A 20,579-nucleotide genomic window follows, 5' to 3' on the forward strand; every position below is an offset into this window, starting at 1 on the left:
AAAACATTAACATATGTTACAAAAAGCAACCTAAATCTTACTGTCAATTGTTACTGTATCAATATGTACTTTCTTGAGTTCTAGACAAAAATAAGTACTTCTTTGTAGACCACTATAACATATTTAAAAAGAATAAAACACTAAAGGATCCAAGTAAAATGACTGTTTAGCACGAACTATAAACAGAAAACTAAAACCTATTGAGCTTTCAGTGCTTATATTCAGATGATATAACACCTCCCTAAAATCTTAGCCTGCATTCATTATACTACCATAAAAATCGTATAAACAAATACCACAAATTCCACAAACACATTAAGGAAATCAAACATAACAACATGACAGTTACTAAATCCACAAGTCTTAGTAACTTTCTGTAACCTGTTTTCAAGGGATTTAAGAAGAACACAGTTAAGTAAATTTAATATTTTAGAGTAAAATTAATATTCATATAGTACTTTGTATTTTACCAAATCCCTTTTTTTTTTTTTAAATTTCATTTTTTAAGTAATCTCTACATCCAGCTGCGGCAAATTCACAACCCTAAGATCAAGAGTTATACATGCTCTCCAATCTGAGTCAGCCAGGCAGCCCCCAAATCTTTCTTTTCTTTGATTCAACTGATAGAAGTATACAATAAGAAACTTGCTCAAAATATAAGTTAATACTGATTTTGAAGGGGCATGAGAGTCTTTCTTGATCTGGATGGCAATTAAAGGGTGTATACGTATATAAAAACCCACTGTGCTGTACACTTAAGTGTATACTATGCTGTATGATAGTTTTATGTCACTGAAAAAGTCAGTAAAAACAAACATATACAAACAGGTTAGAACTAGCGCCTTTTGATGTGGCCAATAAAAAAAATGAGTTTTGCAACATTTTTTGATCACTTTATTAAGCTTGACACTCCTGATTTTTCCTAAGTTCTGCTTTCAATTAGCCATAAAAGGCACTGCAACTAAACAGAAACAAGCCAAAAAGCATTTTACTGCAAAATAAAATTTCATGCTTATCACACCCGGTAGGTAAGTTATAGAATTAATATATGCTTTTTTTCACTAGAATGATACATATAGCTTCCTAGACCAAAAAAAAAACAAAAAACAAAAAACAAGTAAGCAAACAAACAAAAAACCCATTTTATAAGCATCCCCTTCTAGAAATTTAAACCTAAAAAACAACTTTTGAATACTGGTATACTAGTCATTTGCCTGCAATCACAAAGTGTTCCCTTTTCTTTCCTTAACAAGATTCCTACTTTGTTCAGATGTTGGGTGTGTATCTTTTGATCTATGAAAAGTGGGTCCTGGTTTTGGTCAGTGAACATGTGCGAGAGTCTGCTGGGGGGCTTCAGGGAAAGATCTCTGCATGCCTGAGAAGACGACAAGCAAGCACAACTCTGCCCACACTGTTGCCTGCTTCTTACCTTTCGACAGGGTCATGACTGACACTGCAGTGCTCATCCCGCAATCTGGAGGGAAAAGCCAACCCAAGACCTAACATGACTGAACGGCTGAACAAATGGCCCACAGCCGCCTTCAGTCTTGGAGGACAAACACAGACTCTCATTTCTTTGAGTCACTTAATTAGCTGAGCTCTATTACTTGCTGACAAAGCATTCTTAATGGATACAATGGTGGTTATATTTTACTCTTCATGCTTTTCCGTATTGTTTAAATTTATCCCCATCAAATATAAAAGAGTCGGGACTATTTATGTCTGAAACAGAGGACTCAGAATACAGTACATCCAAATAGGGGAATGCATTCCCCCAAAATGTCACTGTAGAAAAACACTGAATGTCATTAACATTCATGATACATTCAACAAAGAAAATCAAGTTCCAAACAGCATGAACACTATAATCCCAACTTTTTTAAAAATGGTTTTTGATTATGACATTAGGGATGATTTTTATTTTCTTCTGTTTGCTTTCCCTCAGTAGCTATTTTTCTAAAAATGAACACATTTAGAAAAGGAAAATTTTACGGGAAAAAGGTGTTGTGCACCAACCAGAATGGTTCAGTTGTTTCTTCTCTTTGGTATGAGCCACAGGAAAGGTCAGGAAGGATTATGGGTGTCAGAGAAGAAAAATTCTTCCAACTAAATAACAATCAGGCAAGTCTTTGCCCCTCCTTCTAGCTGGAAACAATTATTCTCTCCTCTAAAATCATTAGCTCCTTTTCTGTACCATTCCTATGACAATTACTACTTTGTATCTTAGACTTACATTTCCTTGGTAACATACATCGTATTTATAACTTTGGTTACTTACAACACATCTACCCTGGCACTGTAAACTCTGTGATGGTAAGACCCCTCCCCACTCCATTCAAATAAACTGACTTGAAAGCTATTGGGCACTAAAATATATGAGAGAAGACAAGTGACAGAAGGAGAGGGAGATACAGGGTAATAAAAAACAAGAAAAAAGAAAGGGAAAGGAAATAGAATAGAAGATGGAAGGCAGAAGGGCAGAGGTGGCAAGAAGGAAAGAATGATAATGGCTAAGACATAGCCACCATGCTCAAGTTCACTACCCAGTAAAGAAGACATTACATGAGCAACTATGATAATGTATAGTGTCATATAATAAAATATGAACAAGAAGCACAGTATGCCTACTGGTAATATTACCACCAATACACAAAAAGGCTGACTCTACTTCTTCACTACAACTTCCCTAAAGGGGAACAGTAATTATGCCACCCATGTATTTTGTTATAAATGGGATAAAACTAAAACACCAAAATCCAAGTAACACAGTAACTTCCAATATTTGCCCATTTTTATTCAAGAGTTAATATTTTAAGGAAAATCAAATTGGGTATGTTACATATTTATGTCCAGACAAGATTTAATGGCACTCAGGATGGGAGTCCCTCCCTAAAAAAGTAGGGGAAGTTCCAATAGACACGATGCCATGGTAGAGCTACCAAAGATGGCTGGCTACTGCTGCACCCTTTCAACTGTCAAAAAGGAAAAAAAAAAGTTTGGCTCTCCAAAAGATTGTGGGAAAAACATACACTTAACTCCCTCGGTAATCTGACATTGCCAACATCTGTCAGTATGGACAAAGGCCAGCATTAATTAAGCATACAAAACATGCAGCCATATTTAAAGATTAAACCATTTCATTTCACAAAGAGACTGGGAAACCAAAGCCAACCAAAAGAGGATCAAGGATAGTAATACTTCTCTTTAAACTGATATGGTAAAAATTGAAACTTAAAAGGTATGGATGTCACAGCCGTTTGCAATAATGTTTCTTTTTCATTTTACTTACTTTCTGAGAGAGAGAGAGAGAAAGAGAGAAAATACACTTGGGCAGGGGGGAGGGGCAGAGGAAACGGGAGAGAGAGAATCCTGAGCTCAGGGCTCGATCTCACAACCCTGAGATCATGAACTGAGCTGAAATCACGAATCTAACACTTAACCAACTGACCCACCACCCAGGCATCCCACCGTTGTTGTTGTTTTTTAACTCTAACATTTCCCATTGGCTTGTTACAGAAAGAAGACAAATTTAAGGACATATCTGTTCTACACTACATTTAATCAAAACTAAAACTGTGACCAAAAATTCATGCACTTTAAGTTTAAATCATGAAACACAATTCAAACAGAGGCAAAACTATCAAAATATACTAGGAGACAAAACCCTAGTCAAGATTTTGATTCACAGAATATGGTGTTTTCCCCAATATTCTTCCGAAGCAGTGTAGGGCTAAACTAGGTGGAACAGTAATACTGTGGGACAGTCGGGATAACTAAGTCTGCTACTTCATCATTTGTTAAACGAAGAGCCAGGTCAGCTTCTATTATCTGTATAGATAAAGATAATTAGCACCTGTTCACCGAAAGTCAACTATGCACAAGGCGGTCTATTGGACCAAGGAGGAAGAAGGAGAACCAACGCGGTGGGGGATTACAGGCTGCCACACGTGATCACACACCAAAGAGCGAAGTGCTAGTAAGTGCTCCCTCTGCAGGAGAAAGAGGCAATAGCACAAGGCCTCTGAAAATCATAGAAACGGGATGGTTTTAACAAAAGTTTGAGTTAGGAGGAAGAGAGATCTGAACCCACAAGCAGTGTGGAACAGTAGAGAGACTGCACTGAACATCAAGAAGTGAGGTCCACACCCTGATAAAAATCTTCTACATACTGAAAGGGCTGACGGAAGAACCCACTACAACCTGTGGTTAGCTAACGTTGGACTATGACAAGACCTCGAAGGTGCTCGCTAGGTCTCCTCTCTTGTGCTTCTCCAGCATCACTCCAGCCACCCACCAGGCCCATCTGCTGAGAAGGCAAGCAGGCGTAAGTGGGACCTGGACTGGTGTGGAAGATGTTCAGGCGGGGGACAGAAATGCAGCCGTGAAGGCCCAGCTGGGGTTAGAATGACAGCACGGCTGGTGTCAGCCAAGTTGTGAGAGCACATTTTCAGAGTTACTATTTTAAGTTAAATGTTACAGAACAGAAAGACATTAAAATTGGCAAAAGCAGATCTGTATTCTACATCTAGCTCTAACACCAACACCTTGAGCAACAATTCTGAACATTTTATTAAGTATAATTAACATACGTTAAATTAGTTTCAGGTGTACAACACATTGCCTCAACAATGCTATACATTACTTGGTGCCCACCACAATAAGCGTAGATTTTGAAGAAATTACTTTTTTTTTTTTTTTTTGCCATGTTTAAGCTAGGAATAACCCCAGACACCTATCTCCCTCCAATACCAAAAATGTGAAGGTAAATAAGAGTGCAAGCAAGGGTCTAATTTTCCTAAAGGCATTCACCACAACTGTCATGATCAAAACTACCCTAGGCAATGAGCACGAGGCGCATGCTCAGCAAAAATGTACTTAAATGTAAAAATTTAGTTAAAAATAAGAATACCAATGATGATATTATTAATAAACAATTAAAAACTTAAAATCAGCTTAAAAACTTAAACTTAATTAAAGACAATTAAAAACTTGAAATCAGCACAATATACCCAAACACCAACTGACTATTACATATAGAATTACTTAAGACCACCATCAGGAGAAGGGAAAAATACAAAATAAAATCACAGGTTCCTACCTGGTTGCTTGGATCTAGGCCAGCATAAGAATTTCTTGAACTGCAACCAACTGGAGGTGTGGCCTCTCGAATGAACTCAGACATTTCAATCCCTCCACCAGGATCACTGTGCGAAAAAATGAGAAAAAGAGAGTAACTGTCATTATTCTGCCACCAATGGTTTTTGTTTATTATTTTTTTAAGTTATTATACCTTTTTCTATAAAACTGAAAGGCTCTAATTTCTAACAGAGCAAACAGGAATTTTAAAAAGATCATTCTTCATTTGTAAGTCTTATAATCTGAACTATTTTATAACCACATCACTACTTGAAAATATTTAAAACTCTCTCCCAAACGGTCTACACCTAATCTGACATTAGTAACTCACCTTAATTACAATTATAGATGCTAAATACAGCACATATTTTATGACATGTGCCATAAAGCCATTCTAGCAAAGACCTGATTTGCCTTTTGTTTACCAAGAGCACAGAGCGACTGGCCGCGGGAACCACAGAAAGCAATCAGATCTCACACCGCCTCTCTCCAGGAGCCACAGTCTGGCTGAGCTGCATGACACTATGAGGAACATGCAACAGTCCACCTTGTCAAGCTAACGCTGTCTGTATTTTTTATGTTAACAGCATTTAATTAGGGATACTAACTTGTTTTACAGAAGGAGAAAGCTAAGATTTCAGATTTGTATTGAGTTAGAAGGCTTAAGTTTAAAAAAAATAAAATGATGTAGTAAAACAGGTATTAGAAAGACAAGAGAGAAGTACTAAGTTCAAAGAATATGTTGAGTACTTAAAGTCTACACAGAGTACTTAAAAATAAGAGGATCTAAAATTAGGGGAAAAGATCAAACCAAATTTCAAAAAACTTAGAAAGTTATAATTATAAGATTCCTCAGAAACATAACTTTTAGAATAATGCAGTCCTAAAAGCTACCATAATCCCATTTTTTTACCCCAAAATTTTTACTCATTCTACCTGATACATACAGAGGAAATATGTGATAAACTTTTAAGTTACTGTTATCAAGGATAAACGTTCCAGTATACACACTAGCATTATAGCAGATATAAACTATCTTGCCATCCAGCATCCAGTTCAATCATCTGGTTAACAAGACCACCAAAAAGCAACCCAAAATTCTTCTGTTGAGCCACCTCATCCCAAACTCGCATATGGTTTTGGGTAACATTGACCATACACTCAGGTCTAGGGGTGAGCGCTACTGGCTAAAGCCAATCAGCATGTTCCATTCTTCTGGTCATAGAACTTAGTCCTAGAACAGGCCCAAGACCTAACTCAGGTGAATATGAATCAGGCCAGGAGTGTGCTACTGTTAAGAGAGGTTATTTCTCTACATCTGCTAGTCTTAATGCTAGTCTTACTGCCGAGAAGTCTTAATGCTGAGAAGATTTAAGGCCTGGCGCTGCTGCAGCCATTTTACACTAGTATGGGGGATGCTGTCTAAGCAGTCCACGGGAGAAAATGGAGACCAGCCTGCTAAAGGAAGCCGGATCGTGAAATGACTGACACTGCATCTTCCCAATTCGAAGACATCCCTCACATACAGACTTTTCAGTAGTGTGTGCCATAAATTCCCATACGCCTATTTCAATGAGGTAATCTGACAGCTGCAATCAAAAAATACAGGCAAAATAGAATTTGCTTACAAGTATGCCTTCCATTTATAAGTATTTATCACTATAGCTATTCTAGTGACTTTTTAGTATTAATGGTCTCGTAACTATCATGTCCCTGTTTACTTAATGGGTTCCCAATTCTAGGCCACTAACTGCAGTTAGTTACCTCATACTCAGTAAAGAAAATCAGCTTTCTAACTTGCTATCCACTTATACAAATAAAATATACTGGAACTCAGTTACAAATCTCATAGCAATTCAGCATGCAAATGTCCGTGTGTGAGAGAGGTGAAACATGCTCGAGTTTCTTAGCTGTTTGGTGTTAACTCATACAGGACACGTGGGCCAGAATGAAAAATCTTTTTTCTAATTTGGCAAAATCTTCAGTGTGTATGTAGAGACAGCTATCACCACACTGAATGAGTGGTGTGTACTAACCAGCAACATGACCCTTCTCTCCCCCGTTCTCCAGAATGCATTCCCTAAATCAGATTCCCAAAAATCAGAAGACGGAGAGTAAGGCAAAGATTAAAGAATATAATATTCAACCCCAGAGAAAGGATAGTGAGCCTCACCTTATATACATCAACTTTATTGGTATATGATTCACATATCACCCAATTTATCCATTTAAACTTTGCAAATCAATAGTTTTTAATATATTCATAAAGTCATGCAACCATCACCATAGTTCATTTTAGAACATTTTTATCACCTCACTAACAAATCCCTTTAGCTATTACCCCCCTTCCCTTCCCATCCACCCCCCAGCCTTAAGTAGCCAGAAATCTGTTTTCTGTCTTTATATATTTGCCTATTTTGCATGTTTCATAGAAATGGAATCATAATATGTATGTTCTTTGTGACTGGCTTCCTTCACTTAGCCTCAAGTTTTCAAGGTTAATCCGTGTTGTAGCAACTATGAGTACTTCATATTTTTTATGGCCAAATAATCCTGCACTGTACGGATAGAACACATTTTGTCAACTCATTCGTCAGCTGATGGACAGTATTGCCTACTTAAAGACATCACTTCTGATAGCAAGTACAAATGATTACAATCATTATATTATAAGATTATTATAAATAATAAATAAAATATAATAATAAATAAAAGCAAATATTTACTAAGTACTTAATACATTCCAGTCATAGGGGCATGTGCTTTATTTGCATTTTCTCATGAAATCTCCTCCTAAAACCTAAGATATAAATACTTCTCCTCATTTTAGAGATGAAAAAACTGAAAACCAAAAAGTGTAAAAATCTACGGTCTCACATTGGTATATGGAGTTCAGGTGGGAAGGGAGGACACAAATAATATTTACACAGTACTCTACAATCTGTTATTTGTTTTATCTCCTACACACAGCTGAATGTAGGTACTTACAGCCAATGAGAACTGAGACAAGACTTGAACACCTTGTCTGTACAGCTCTAAAGTCCACTCTAAAACACCAATACTTGTCTTTTAAAAAGAAAATAAGCATTAAAGTTTTCTTTCCATTTCAAAACCAAAAATAAACACCATTGTCTAAAACAGGGTTTTTTAACCTCAGCACCGTTGACATTTTGGGCCACTTCATTCCTGATTGTGGGGGACCATCTCGTGCACTGCAGGATGGTTAGCATTATCCCTGACCGCTACTCGCTAAATGTCAGCAGCACTTCCCTCTGGTTGTGATAAACAAAAATGTCTCCAAGTATTGCCAAATATCTCTTTGTGGGGAAAATCACCCCCAGCTGAGAAACAATGATACAGAACTAGTGCCCAGGGGCCAACACTGCGTGGGCAGGAGGTATTAAAGGGAGTAGAAAAAGGAGGAATGAAAAAATGGATAGCTCCTTTTGTAACGAAATAATCCTCTAGCAAAATTACCATACCTCTCTTCTCTACAAATTCAAAAGTAGAACTTTAGCCAGCAGTCACTGTCCTAAATATAGCTAAACACACAAAATGGCTGAGTTAGAGTTTCTTTATTAGCAAGACTTGCAGATTTTTGGCAATGGCAATTTCAGCACATACCTGGAAAGTATAGTAGTTTACAATTCTCACAGAAGCAAAGTGGTCTACTGCAGTAAGCAATACACCAAATTCAGGGAATCTCTACCTTTATGCCTTAATTTCCCCATCTGTTAAAAAAAAAAAATACCAGGTACACGGAGAGGCAGAAAAGCAGAAGGGGTCTAATCTGAATTATAAAGGAGATTTCACAAACCTGATTTTTTGGTTATTAGTATCATTAACTGCTCAGGCTTTAATGAGAAACTTCACAGCACCATTACAGTACTAAATTTGCAAATCTAATGTAGATCATAATGATGTTCATAAAAGTATGAATAGGTAAAAACAAAGTCCTTAAACAAATCTTCAAAAGATTTTCCCTAAAATTTACCCACATATAGTTTAAATGGGTCCTTACTTTACAGTATTTCAAGCACTACAGTCATGAGAAACAGAAAATATGGTCTCCAAAATATTTGTATTCAAATCCTAAAATCCAGTGTGCTAATTTCCTCTCCTGAAACATTAAAAAAGTAATACAAATATTAATGACTTTCATTCTTTCTCCAATAAAGATTAAATAAGGATTTTTGAACTGCTGTACCAGAGCCAACAACCGTATGGCTCAAGGAGTCCTCCTGCGTTCATTCACTCATGCAACAAACTGACAACTATACTGTACCAAGCACAGTGATATGCTCTGGAAATGAAATTATTTTCCTGTCCATTTCTTCTCCGCAGAACGGGATGTGAGTCCAAGTGGGAGGGTGGGGGAAAACAGATATCAAGAACAAAAATCTACAAAAAAGATTTAAGGGTGACTTCAAAACACCTGAAGATTAGAAAAACACAAGGATATAAGCCAAAACTATTTTACTTTAACCACGGGCTAGAAGTCATAGCCTATGAAAGTTAAACTAGTATAAGGACTAGAAAGGAAGAAATAAAACTGTCGTCACTTATAGAAAATCAAGAAATACCGATAAAGTTGCAACATTAATAGGGGAGTTTAGTGAGGCTGCTGGATAAAAAGGAAACTGTTATATTTAAAGGAGAAAAAAAAAACCAGAAAGGGCAATTATGAAACATTTCTGTAATGAAAACACTATAAAATAATTTGGCAAATTTAACAAAAGCTATGCAAGTCTTTTAATGAAGAATTGATATATCTTTACTGAAAGCTATTAAATAAGGCTAAATAAATGGAGAGATTCAATATTGTAAAGCTATTAATTCCCAGCAGAGGAATCTACATATTCAATGTAATGTCTATAAAAATCCTAAGTTCTTAAAGACTTTGCCCAACAGGCTCTAAATTCTGTATCAAAGAACAAAGAGCCAAGAATAATAGTCACTCCTGAAAAAGAAAAAAGTAGGAGGTCTGCCCCGTCAGACATCAAAAGTCATGTCATGAAGCTACAATAACTGGGACAGTGTGGTAATGACAGAGGCACAAACAACCAGATCAACAGAACAGAAAAGAGAGTCCATAAACACACCTACCATATATGGAAATTTAGCTTATGACAGAGTGAGTACTACAGATCACCAAGGAAAAGACAGTCTCTTTAACAAACACTGACTAAACCAGTTACTCATAAAGAAACAAGAGTCCAATCCCTACCTGACACTACAAATTAATTTGAACTGAAATCCAAACACAAAAGAAATATGACTTTTAAAAGAAGATATAAGAGAATATATCTCTTAACTTTGTGTAGGAAATAACTGCTTAAATAAGACACAAAAAATGCTAATTATGAAAAAATGGCAAATCTTGAATTTTTAGAACATATGCTAATCATAAATCCCCTGAAGGAAAGCAAAATGGCAAGCCACAAACTGAGAGAAAATGTCCATAATGCATATAACCGATAAAGGAGTAGTATCATGAATTTACTTTTTAAATTCCTATTATTCAACAAGAAAAACACAAGTCCAAAGAAAAAGGAAACAAGACATGAACGGGCCTTGGAAAGAACAGAAAAACTAAATGGACCAAGCATGTATGATAAGATGCCCAACCTCATTAGTAATCAGAAAGTTTAATTGAAAGTCCCAATGAGGCACATTTAACACTTATTTGAATGGCAAAGTTTTAAGGCTTATCAAAATCAAATACTGATGAAGATAAGGAACAACAAGAACTTTCCAATACTAATGGTGTGAGTATAAAGTACCAAACAGGCTGGAATTATCTAATAAAACTGAACATGAAAATACCCCATGAATCAGTTTATATTCACTAGATATCTTGTGTACCAAGAAACACATACAATAATGTGTCTTCAGAACACATGGATAAATAAAATGGATAAGTAAATTTTAGTCTATTCCCACAGTAGTAGACTGTGCAACAGTAAATACGAATAAATGAAAGCTATAAGCATCAACATAAATAAGCCAATAAAATACAATTTTTGGACAAAAAAACCCCTCACAGAGGAATACATATAGTATTATCCTCTTTAGGATATCCTAAGGCAGATTAAAACTAATATGTTTAGTAATATGTACAAAGACTGGATAAGAAAGAAAAGCAAGAGAATTATTAACATAAAATTCAAGATAATGATCATTCTTGAAGGAAAAAGAAAACAATGAAATGGGAAAGAGGTATGTAAAGGCTTGTACGGTATTGGTATAATAACCTACTTCTTAAGTTTCGTGGTGGGTAATCAAATAGTCACTTTATTATTATTCTCTAAATTATACTGAATGATATGATTGATAAGCTATTTAGGAATATATACATTTCACAATAAAAATTTTTTAAATTTAAATTTTAAACTAAGAGAAAATGGAAGGACAATTCAGTAATGAAAGGAAAAGAATTAAAAACACAGGGACGCCTGGGTGGCTCAGCTGGTTAAGTGTCTGCCTTTGGCTCAGGTCATGATCTCAGGATCCTGGGATCGAGCTCCATGTCCTTGGGCTCTGTGGTCAGCGAGGAGTCTGCTTGAGGATTCTCTCTCCCTTGCCCTCTGCCCCACCCCCCCTTAAAAGAAAAGGAATGGTTCTAAATGCTTTATATGTATTATCTCTCATCAATTCTTTGTATCCTATATCATAAGATATAGTATTTTGGGGGAAGCCTGGGTGGCTGAGTTGGTTAGATGACCACCTTCAGCTCAGGTCATGATTCCGGAGTCCCGGGATCGAGTGTCGCATCGGGCTCCCAGCTCCACTGGGAGTCTGCTTCTCCCTCTGACCTTCTCCTTGTTCATGTTCTCTCACTGTCTCTCAAATAAATAAATAAATAAAATCTTAAAATATATATATATATAGTATTTTTATTTATATATTTTATATTTATTTATTTATATGTATTATACAGATTTATATTTATTTTATATATACTTCTAATTTTATTTATTCATTTATTTATAGAATCATTTTATTTATTTGCCTCATCATTCAGGTGAGAAAGCCAAGGCATAAAAAGCTTAAGTAACTCCCCCCAAGGTTATACAGTCAGGAAGTGATTCAAGCCCTAGCAGATTAAGTGCAGAGTGTACATTCTGTCTGTTTACCCATAACACAAGGGCATGCATTTCCTAATAAAAATAAGATAGACTTAAGAAATACATAGAACCCATAGAAAATACATGAAATTTTATGAGACAGGTAAAAAAAATGGATATATACACCATGCCCCTGATGAGACTTCATATTTTAAAGGTTGAGTTTTCTCCATACTGAATACACTTATCAAGTCTAATGGAATTTTCTGGAGGATGAGCAAAGGGGCATCTCACAAAAAACTATGTACAGTTGACCCTTGAACAACACAGGTTTGAAATACGCAGGTCCACTCATATGTGGATTTTCTACATTTTACAGTACTGTAAATGTATTATCTCTTCCTTATGATTTTCTTAAAAACAATGTCTTTTCTCTAGCTTACTTTATTATAAGAATACAGTATATACATAATACATATGACATACAAAATATGTTACTTGACTGTTTATGTTTCCAATAAGGCTTCTAGTCAACAGTAGACTATTAGTAGTTAATTGGGGGGAGGGGAGTCAAAAGTTATACATGGAGGGACGCCTGGGTGGCTCAGTTGGTTAAGCAGCTGCCTTCGGCTCAGGTCATGATCCCAGCGTCCTGGGATCGAGTCCCACATCGGGCTCCTTGCTCCGCGGGGAGCCTGCTTCTCCCTCTGCCTCTGCCTACCACTCTGTCTGCCTGTGCTTGCTTGCTCTCTCTCTAACAAATAAATAAATTTAAAAAAAAAAAAAAAAAAGTTATACATGGATTTTTTTTATTTAATTTTATTTATTTATTTGAGAGAGCGTGAGAGTGAGAGAACACAAGAGGAGCAGCAGCAGAGGGAGGGGGAGAAGCAGGATCCCTGCTCAGCGGGGCTTGATCCCAGGACCCTGGGATCACCTGAGCCAAAGGTAGATGCTTAACCGACTGAGCCACCCAGGGGCCCCCACACATGGATTTCTGACTACACAGGGGAAGGTGTTTGGTGCCCCTAACCCCCTCATTGTTCAGGGGTCAGCTATTTACGCATGAGAAGAACCAAGATAACACTCAAACAGAAAAATACTGAAAAGGGATTCACAATGCTAAATAATAAGCATATTAGTAGGCCATAAAAACAGTACAAAATAAAAAACAAAACAGAACAAAACAAACAGCAGTATGGTATAAACAAAAGAGAAAGAGATCAATGGGTCAGAAAACAAAGCCCAGAAATTGATATAAATATATATGCGTATGCTACATGAAAAGGAAAGTATTTAAAATTACTGGGGGAAAATGCATTATTCACTCAATAGTGTTGGGACTAACCTAAACAAACAAACAAAAAAAGAATGTTTTCAGCTTGACTACAATTTAAGATGAAAAATTATAAAAATGCTGAAAGCAGACACAGGCAAACATTTATATAATATGGGGGAAGAAAAAAATCTCACACAACTTGGTATCAAAGGCAGAACTAATAAACATTCACAGAATAGACTGCACAAAAATAAACTGTGGCACATAAATAAATAAAATGCTATAAAATATTTGACACAAAATATAAAGAATTAAAATCCTTCATAAATACCTTCTCCAAATCAACAGCAAAAATCACCAACAGAAAAACAAACAATTCACAAAATAAATATGTAACAATAATAACACAAGAAAAATACATCCATTTTAACTAGTAATCCAAAAACTTAAAAATTAAACAGTGAGCTATCTACCACAGTTTTGTCTAAATACCAAATACTCAATGTTGTCAATGTGCAGAAAAAGCAGCCCTCAAATTGCTGACAGTGGTAATTAAAAGGTTAATCTTTGGAATGTGGTGATATATACTGAAAAACTTAAAAATGGGTATAGCTTTCTAGTATTTTACCTCTGCCAAATTATAATTAAAATTTTAATCATTAAAAATGAAAACATCCCAGGGGCACCTGGCTGGCTTAGTTGGTGGACTGTGCAATTCTTGATCTTGGGGTTGTGAATTCGAGTCCCACCATTAAATAAAATATTTATTATTTTTAAGATTTTATTTACGTGTCAGAGACAGAGAGAGCGAGCGAGCAAGTGACAGGCAGAGGGAGAAGCAGACTCCCCGCTGAGCAAGGAGCCCAATGTAGGGCTGGATCCCAGGACCCTGGGATCATGACCTGAGCTGAAGGCAGACGCTTAAGCAACAGAGCCACCCAGGCATCCCAAAAATAAAATCTTTAAAAAAAAAATTTTAACATCACAGTGATCTAACATACAAATTTAAATTTGAAAAATAAAGTAACTAATACCAAAACAGTTAAATTTGATATACCTACAAAATGGAATACTGTACAGTTATTAAAAATAGAAAAAAAATAGTATGTAGAAAAAATGCTTTCACTACTTCAAGTATTTTCTGAGTACCTATCAGTGACTCTGCTTTAGAACCTGGGAATAAAATAGTTCACAGGAAAAACAAGGCCCCTGCCTTCAAGAAACGTACAATGCAAACAAATGATTAAGTAAGACAATTTTAAGTAGTGATTAATGTTATGAACATTATGAAATAATGTTATGAATATTTACTAATGAACAAACAGTGTAATCATGTTATGGGTGGAGAAAAGTGTAACTGAAAAGGGATAAACTCATGTACTGGAAAACAGAAACATTACCTACCTTAAAAGAGTACCCACTTTTCATATTATACTGAGTGGAAACATCTCAGAGCGGTTAAAAACATGGACTCCAGATCAGAGTCCCTGGAATATTTCCTCTTTCTCACTCTAGTTTCCTCATCTATAAATCAGGAATAACTATAGCGTCTATCTCACAGAACTGTTTTAAGGACGATTACACACAACAAGTGTTCATAGGGTAACTGTTTTTTGAAGACTTATTATTAGTGGTACCTATCATTTCTATGAAATCATAATAAACTTCTTTCTATGAATGAAATAAATCTTTTGGTCAACAAGAGAAAGGGGATGAGGTCGAGGCAATGACAAGAAATGTGACTGGGAGCCACAGGAGGAATATTCGTCTGGGAGGGGAAAGAAAACCTCTAGGAGGAGGTAACATCTACACAAACTTGAATCCTAAGAGGTCAGTTATACAAAGATGGAGGGAAGGAACAGCGAAGTTTCTAAGGTGAGAATATATAACTGAGAAGTATTTACAATAAATAGATTAAGTGAAAAATGCAGATTAAAAATGTCAAATAAAATATTATCACAATTTGCTTAAGATATATACACATTTTACTTATACATATAAATAAAATATAAATGCTAAGATTTATAAGCCATGCTTTAAAATTATTTCTTCACACTGTTTTTCACTGGTTTTGGTCTTAGTGGGAGTAAATATTTTACAATTATAACTTTTATTGGTCTAGCATGTTATTTAGTAACAAAGCCAGGACAGTTACTTAATCCCTCAGATATGCCTGTGAGCTTTGGTGGAGTCTAATGTGATCATCTGTACCCGTCCTGTTACCTCTTGTGGCAAGATCTGTAACTGCCTTAAACCCACCTATCAAAACCGAGGCACAACACAAGAATCCCATCATTGTAACAAGCGTGACCCACATCCTTACAAACTGAGTGCCATGGGTTTCCTTACCTCGGTCCGTTGCTGTCTTTTCTTCTGGTTGAACAGTTGCCTTGCTCAGCCTTGGCTCGCTGATCTGGAAACTCATGCGCGTTCCTCTCTACGACTTCTCCGGCATCCAGGGCTCTGTGGAGTCGGTAGTTGACCATCTTCAGAACAATGAAAACAGCGGCTATCACAGGACAGTAAACTGCTACGATAATCACGGAAGAAGGAAGAGCCTTGGAGAGAAAGAAAATAAAGATAGGCACTGAAAAATATTTTATATTTTATTCAATTAGAGAAATCCGTAACTAAAATGATACACACACATATTCACACGCAAAACAGCAATGATGTTACTTGTGCTAAGTTATAAAAGTGTAAGATAGCACTTACTCTAAGACAGTAAGACAGCCCAAGATAGTAGCCACGAGCTACACGCAGCGATTGAGCATCAGAGATATGGTTAGTGTGAACTGAGATGTGCTCTAAGAATAAAATAACACTGGATTTTGGAGATTCGGTATGCGAAAAAAGAGTGTAAAATATCTCGATTTTATATTGATTACATGTCAAAATAATGTTTAGATTATACTGGATTAAGTAAAGTACACTACTAAACTTATTCTCATCTGTTTCTTTTTACTTATTTTTAATGTGGCTACCAGAAAATTTTAAATTACATATGTGGCTTGCACGAGTTACGTTTCCACTGGAGAGCACAGTATAAAGTCCATGCCTAAAACCTTATGATACAACTGGAGAGTCAGGTATCACATTACATAATACATGAGTAAGACAGGATTGTGGTCCAAATATATATAAGCCCCGTTTATATGCTCTCTGGAACTCTCTTCAGGGTATAAACATTCTTTGGGTTCTAGAAAGTTGTTCTAGTTAAAATGTTAGAAGAATAACCTTTGAACTATGACTGAAAATGCAGATAAGACATGGGAGACATGCAAAACCCAAATACGTCTTCTTTTAAAATACTTGAAAATTGTAGCCTGACAAATAAAAAAAAAAGAATACAGAACAAATCAAGCAAAAACAAACAGATCAACTGAAAAAAACACAGAAGCTTCCTGGGCATGAGGACTGCAGACCCATCATACCTGAGGATCTACTGATATGGACCTGGGTCCAGGGGTGACAAGCACGGCGACAACCCCATTTGGAAAGCATGGCCTCAGGGCCACCACTAGCAGAGACTATAAAACTAGACACTTTATGCCCATTTTCATAAGATACAAATCACTCCCAGTGTTTGTAGCTCTAAATTTCATAAGATTTAACCCCAGTCATCTGAGAACATGGCTCCAAATTTGCTTGGAAAGGTTACTTCGAATTGCTTGAGATGATAAAACTAAAAAGGCCCTCGTGAAACAAGTTGGTTCAGAATACAAACATGATAAAAGATTAAAAAAAAAAAAAAAGTTATTTGGTAGGGAGAGAGAAGGAAAAAAAGTGGGTTGGAATTGGGAGGGGAAAAACAAAAGTAAATAAAGCCCACAGTTTGCTACTTTTGAGTTGCATATGGGCATAATAGGTATATATTTGGTAGTTTTAAAACTTGGATTAAGGAAACCTTCATGTTAAAAAATTAAACCTGTGGGGGTGCCTGGGTGGCTCAGTGGGTTGATCCTCTGCCTTTGGCTCGGGTCATGATCTCAGGGTCCTGGGATCCAGCGCCGCATCAGGCTCTCTGCTCAGTGGGGAGCCTGCTTCCCCCATTCTCTCTACCTACTTGTGATCTCTCTGTCAAATGAATAAAAATCTTCAAAAATTCAATTAATTGATTAAACCTGTGAATTCAATTTAAATGTCATTGAATGACTGACTTAGGTTTATGACTTTAAAATCCAAAATGTATTTAAAATTTTAGAAAATCCATAAATATCAAGTTTAGAGAAGTTTAGTACTTGGAAAGATTTATTAGATAATCTAAGTATTTAAAAATGAATACTAAATTTATAAGTATAATTTAAATTAAAGAGATCCTAAGTGTAATTTAAAGGGATCTTAAGCTAAATTTAAAAAAAAAAACCAAACCTCTAAAACAGAATTGTTAAGAATGTATTCAATATGAGTTTGAAACTGTTTTAACTTGTAACTTTAAAATAAATCTAATTTTTTGTAAAAAAAAAAAAAAAAAAAAGCATCCTGAATAAGAAAACACACACACACACACACACAGAGACAAAAATTCCAAAGTAAACACACAAACACATACAGACACATATACTGCTTAGAGTATTTACAAAAGTTCTGCATGATGCCAGTTTCTATACAACATGTTCATGTAAGAATTAGAATTCTTGGCAATCATTTAGCTCAACACCTTCATTTTCAGACAGAAAATTGAGACTTACTAACTTTGAATGACTTAGCCAAGACTACCCATCTTTTGATTTTGTTTTTGTTTTTAAAGATTTTATTTATTTATTTGATAGACAGAGATCACAAGTAAGCAGAGAGGCAGGCAGAGAGAGGGAGGAGGAAGCAGGCTCCCCGCCAAGCAGAGGGCCTGATGCGGGGCTTGATCCCAGAACCCTGGGATCATGACCTGAGCAGAAGGCAGAAGCTTTAACCCACTGAGTCACCCAGGCACCCCAAGATTACCCATCCTAATGACAAAATTAACCAATATTTCTCATGCCTAAGTCACTGCATGTTTTACTACACACTGATACCAATTCCATTCTCAAATGTAAATTGTCAATGAAAAATAAGTCAGAGTTCCATCATTATTCACCATAGTCCCTATTAAGATAAAAATTATTGATTATATTAATTAAGCAGAGTGGTAGACAAATTCCATGGAAATGTTAATGGCCCCTCCAAATGGGAAAAGAGGAAGAGACTACTTAGTATTTGAATGGTCTATCATATCTGCATGTAGAGAGCCAAAGATTATGAATGCCTAAAACAGATCGAAATAAACTCTTTCTCTCCCTACTATTCTATTGCTACCAGTAGTAGATTATTGAATGCCAGAAAACATACTAAATGTACAGGATCTATATAGTAAGTACAGAATTTCTTCTCTTAAAACACTGAACAGTGAAAAGACTGAAAGCTAAATAAAATTCAATTGACTATTTCATACCAGAAACCGCTATCAGATGATGAACACTTGTATTTTCTACTCAAACTACAGAGGTTATCCATTTATTTTATACCCTATGGTTTAAATGCAGAAGCCCTGTCAATGGTTACTCTGGAGGTTTCTAGGTGACAGAGGACAGCTGTGCTCTAAGTTTCACTTTTCCCAGGAGGGATAAAATGCACAGACACACACAGGGCTATTGTGTGATTTTATTCAAATTTGTTCTCTACTTACATTACTCTACTGCATAGCACAGCTGAAAATATTAGTATGATCAAAATGTATCACAAAACTTCCCTATAACTACCTTACTAATACACAAGAAAATTTCAAATGATATCTGCCTTTACAAAATTTCTGTGGTTCCCCTAAAATCAAAACCAAACAACTAAAGACCAATTAGGACACCTATCCTTCAGTTTTATGACTATATACCAAAAGTGCAAACCAAGTAGTATTTACTATTTGCTTTTATATTTTATTAAATTAGGTATATTGATACTGTGTTTTCAAAGGAGGATTTTCAAAAAAATTCATAATTTTATTTATCAACAAGCATCATCTCATTGGAAAACAGGTTCTTTTTCTTGGCAGGTACCTTTTTATATAACATCTAAATATTTTAAGCGTGTCTTTTTTTTTTTTAGTTTTTAGTTTTAAGTAGGCTCTACACCCAACATGGGGCTTGAACTTACCACCATGCGATCGAGAGTCATATGCTCTATTAACCGAGCCAGCCAGATGGCCCTGGCAGGTACTTATTGACTTACTATGTTGCATAACAAACAATACTTTACAAAGTACTAATTTCCAAAGGTCATGTTTCATCCTAGTTATAATATTTTACCACAGATGTTATCTTCAAGTTAATGCTGATGACCAAGCACATTAACTGCTCTCTGATAATAAAAGTTGATCTATTTTATCTTCTCTTCAAGGTCTATCTACAGGTACAAATTGCTTATATGGAAAGGTTGATTTTACTTCTTCCCTAGGATACCACAAACAGTGGATGGCAACAAACGAAGATGGGGTAGCAGGTGGTATAATACTGATGTTGGACAAACAAGGCCCTCCCTGAATATCCAGAAAGGTCACAGCACTGGCAAGCTCACGATAAAGACCGGCAGTCATCACAGACTTCAAGGGCTCTTCTACATCTTAAATATCTATGCATCTTATATACCTTATGTATCAAAAAGTATATCATATGTATCAAAAGTGACTAACCTCTTAATATGGGGATCTGCTTATTTATGTAGTCACACTCAAGTATTCATCCCAGTTCAGTCAGAAATCAGTGGTCTATAATTTAAAGGTTATCACAATGGCAAACTATCACCCACAACTGAGATCAAGACTGTGAAAAAAAATTTAACATATCTCCTAAAATAGCTATTATTAATGTAAAACACTTTATATGTTTATTTTCTTTTTTCCACTGTTGAAACTACCTTATTATTTAAGGCAACATCTACCAACTTTTGGCATCACAGCCTTAATGGGTATTCAAGCAAACACGTGAACTCCACATGTATTTTACATAAGATTCAACACATCTTAATTTCTTAAACTGACAGATGGATTAGAGACTTTAACCTAAAGAGCAAAACTTTCAAAATTTTAGAAGAATATCTTAATGACCTTTAGGATATTTCTTTTTTTTTTT

The 20,579-nt window shown here is 35.8% G+C and overlaps 1 protein-coding gene across 3 annotated transcripts in view; it reads right to left on the reverse strand.

Moving 5' to 3' along the window:
• Positions 1–20,579, reverse strand: part of PCNX1 (pecanex 1) — a 151,603-nt gene that overhangs the window by 98,530 nt on the left and 32,494 nt on the right. For all 3 annotated transcript variants that reach the window (XM_080808812.1, XM_080808811.1, XM_080808813.1), the window contains exons 2-3: positions 15,832–16,040; positions 5,099–5,204 (exon numbers count right to left, since the gene is read on the reverse strand). In XM_080808812.1, coding sequence (XP_080664938.1) covers positions 5,099–5,204; positions 15,832–16,040 — 315 coding nt within the window. The remainder of the gene's footprint in view (positions 1–5,098; positions 5,205–15,831; positions 16,041–20,579) is intronic.

The sequence above is a fragment of the Martes martes genome (genome assembly GCF_963455335.1).
Source record: "Martes martes genome assembly, chromosome: 7".
NCBI lineage: Eukaryota > Metazoa > Chordata > Mammalia > Carnivora > Mustelidae > Martes > Martes martes.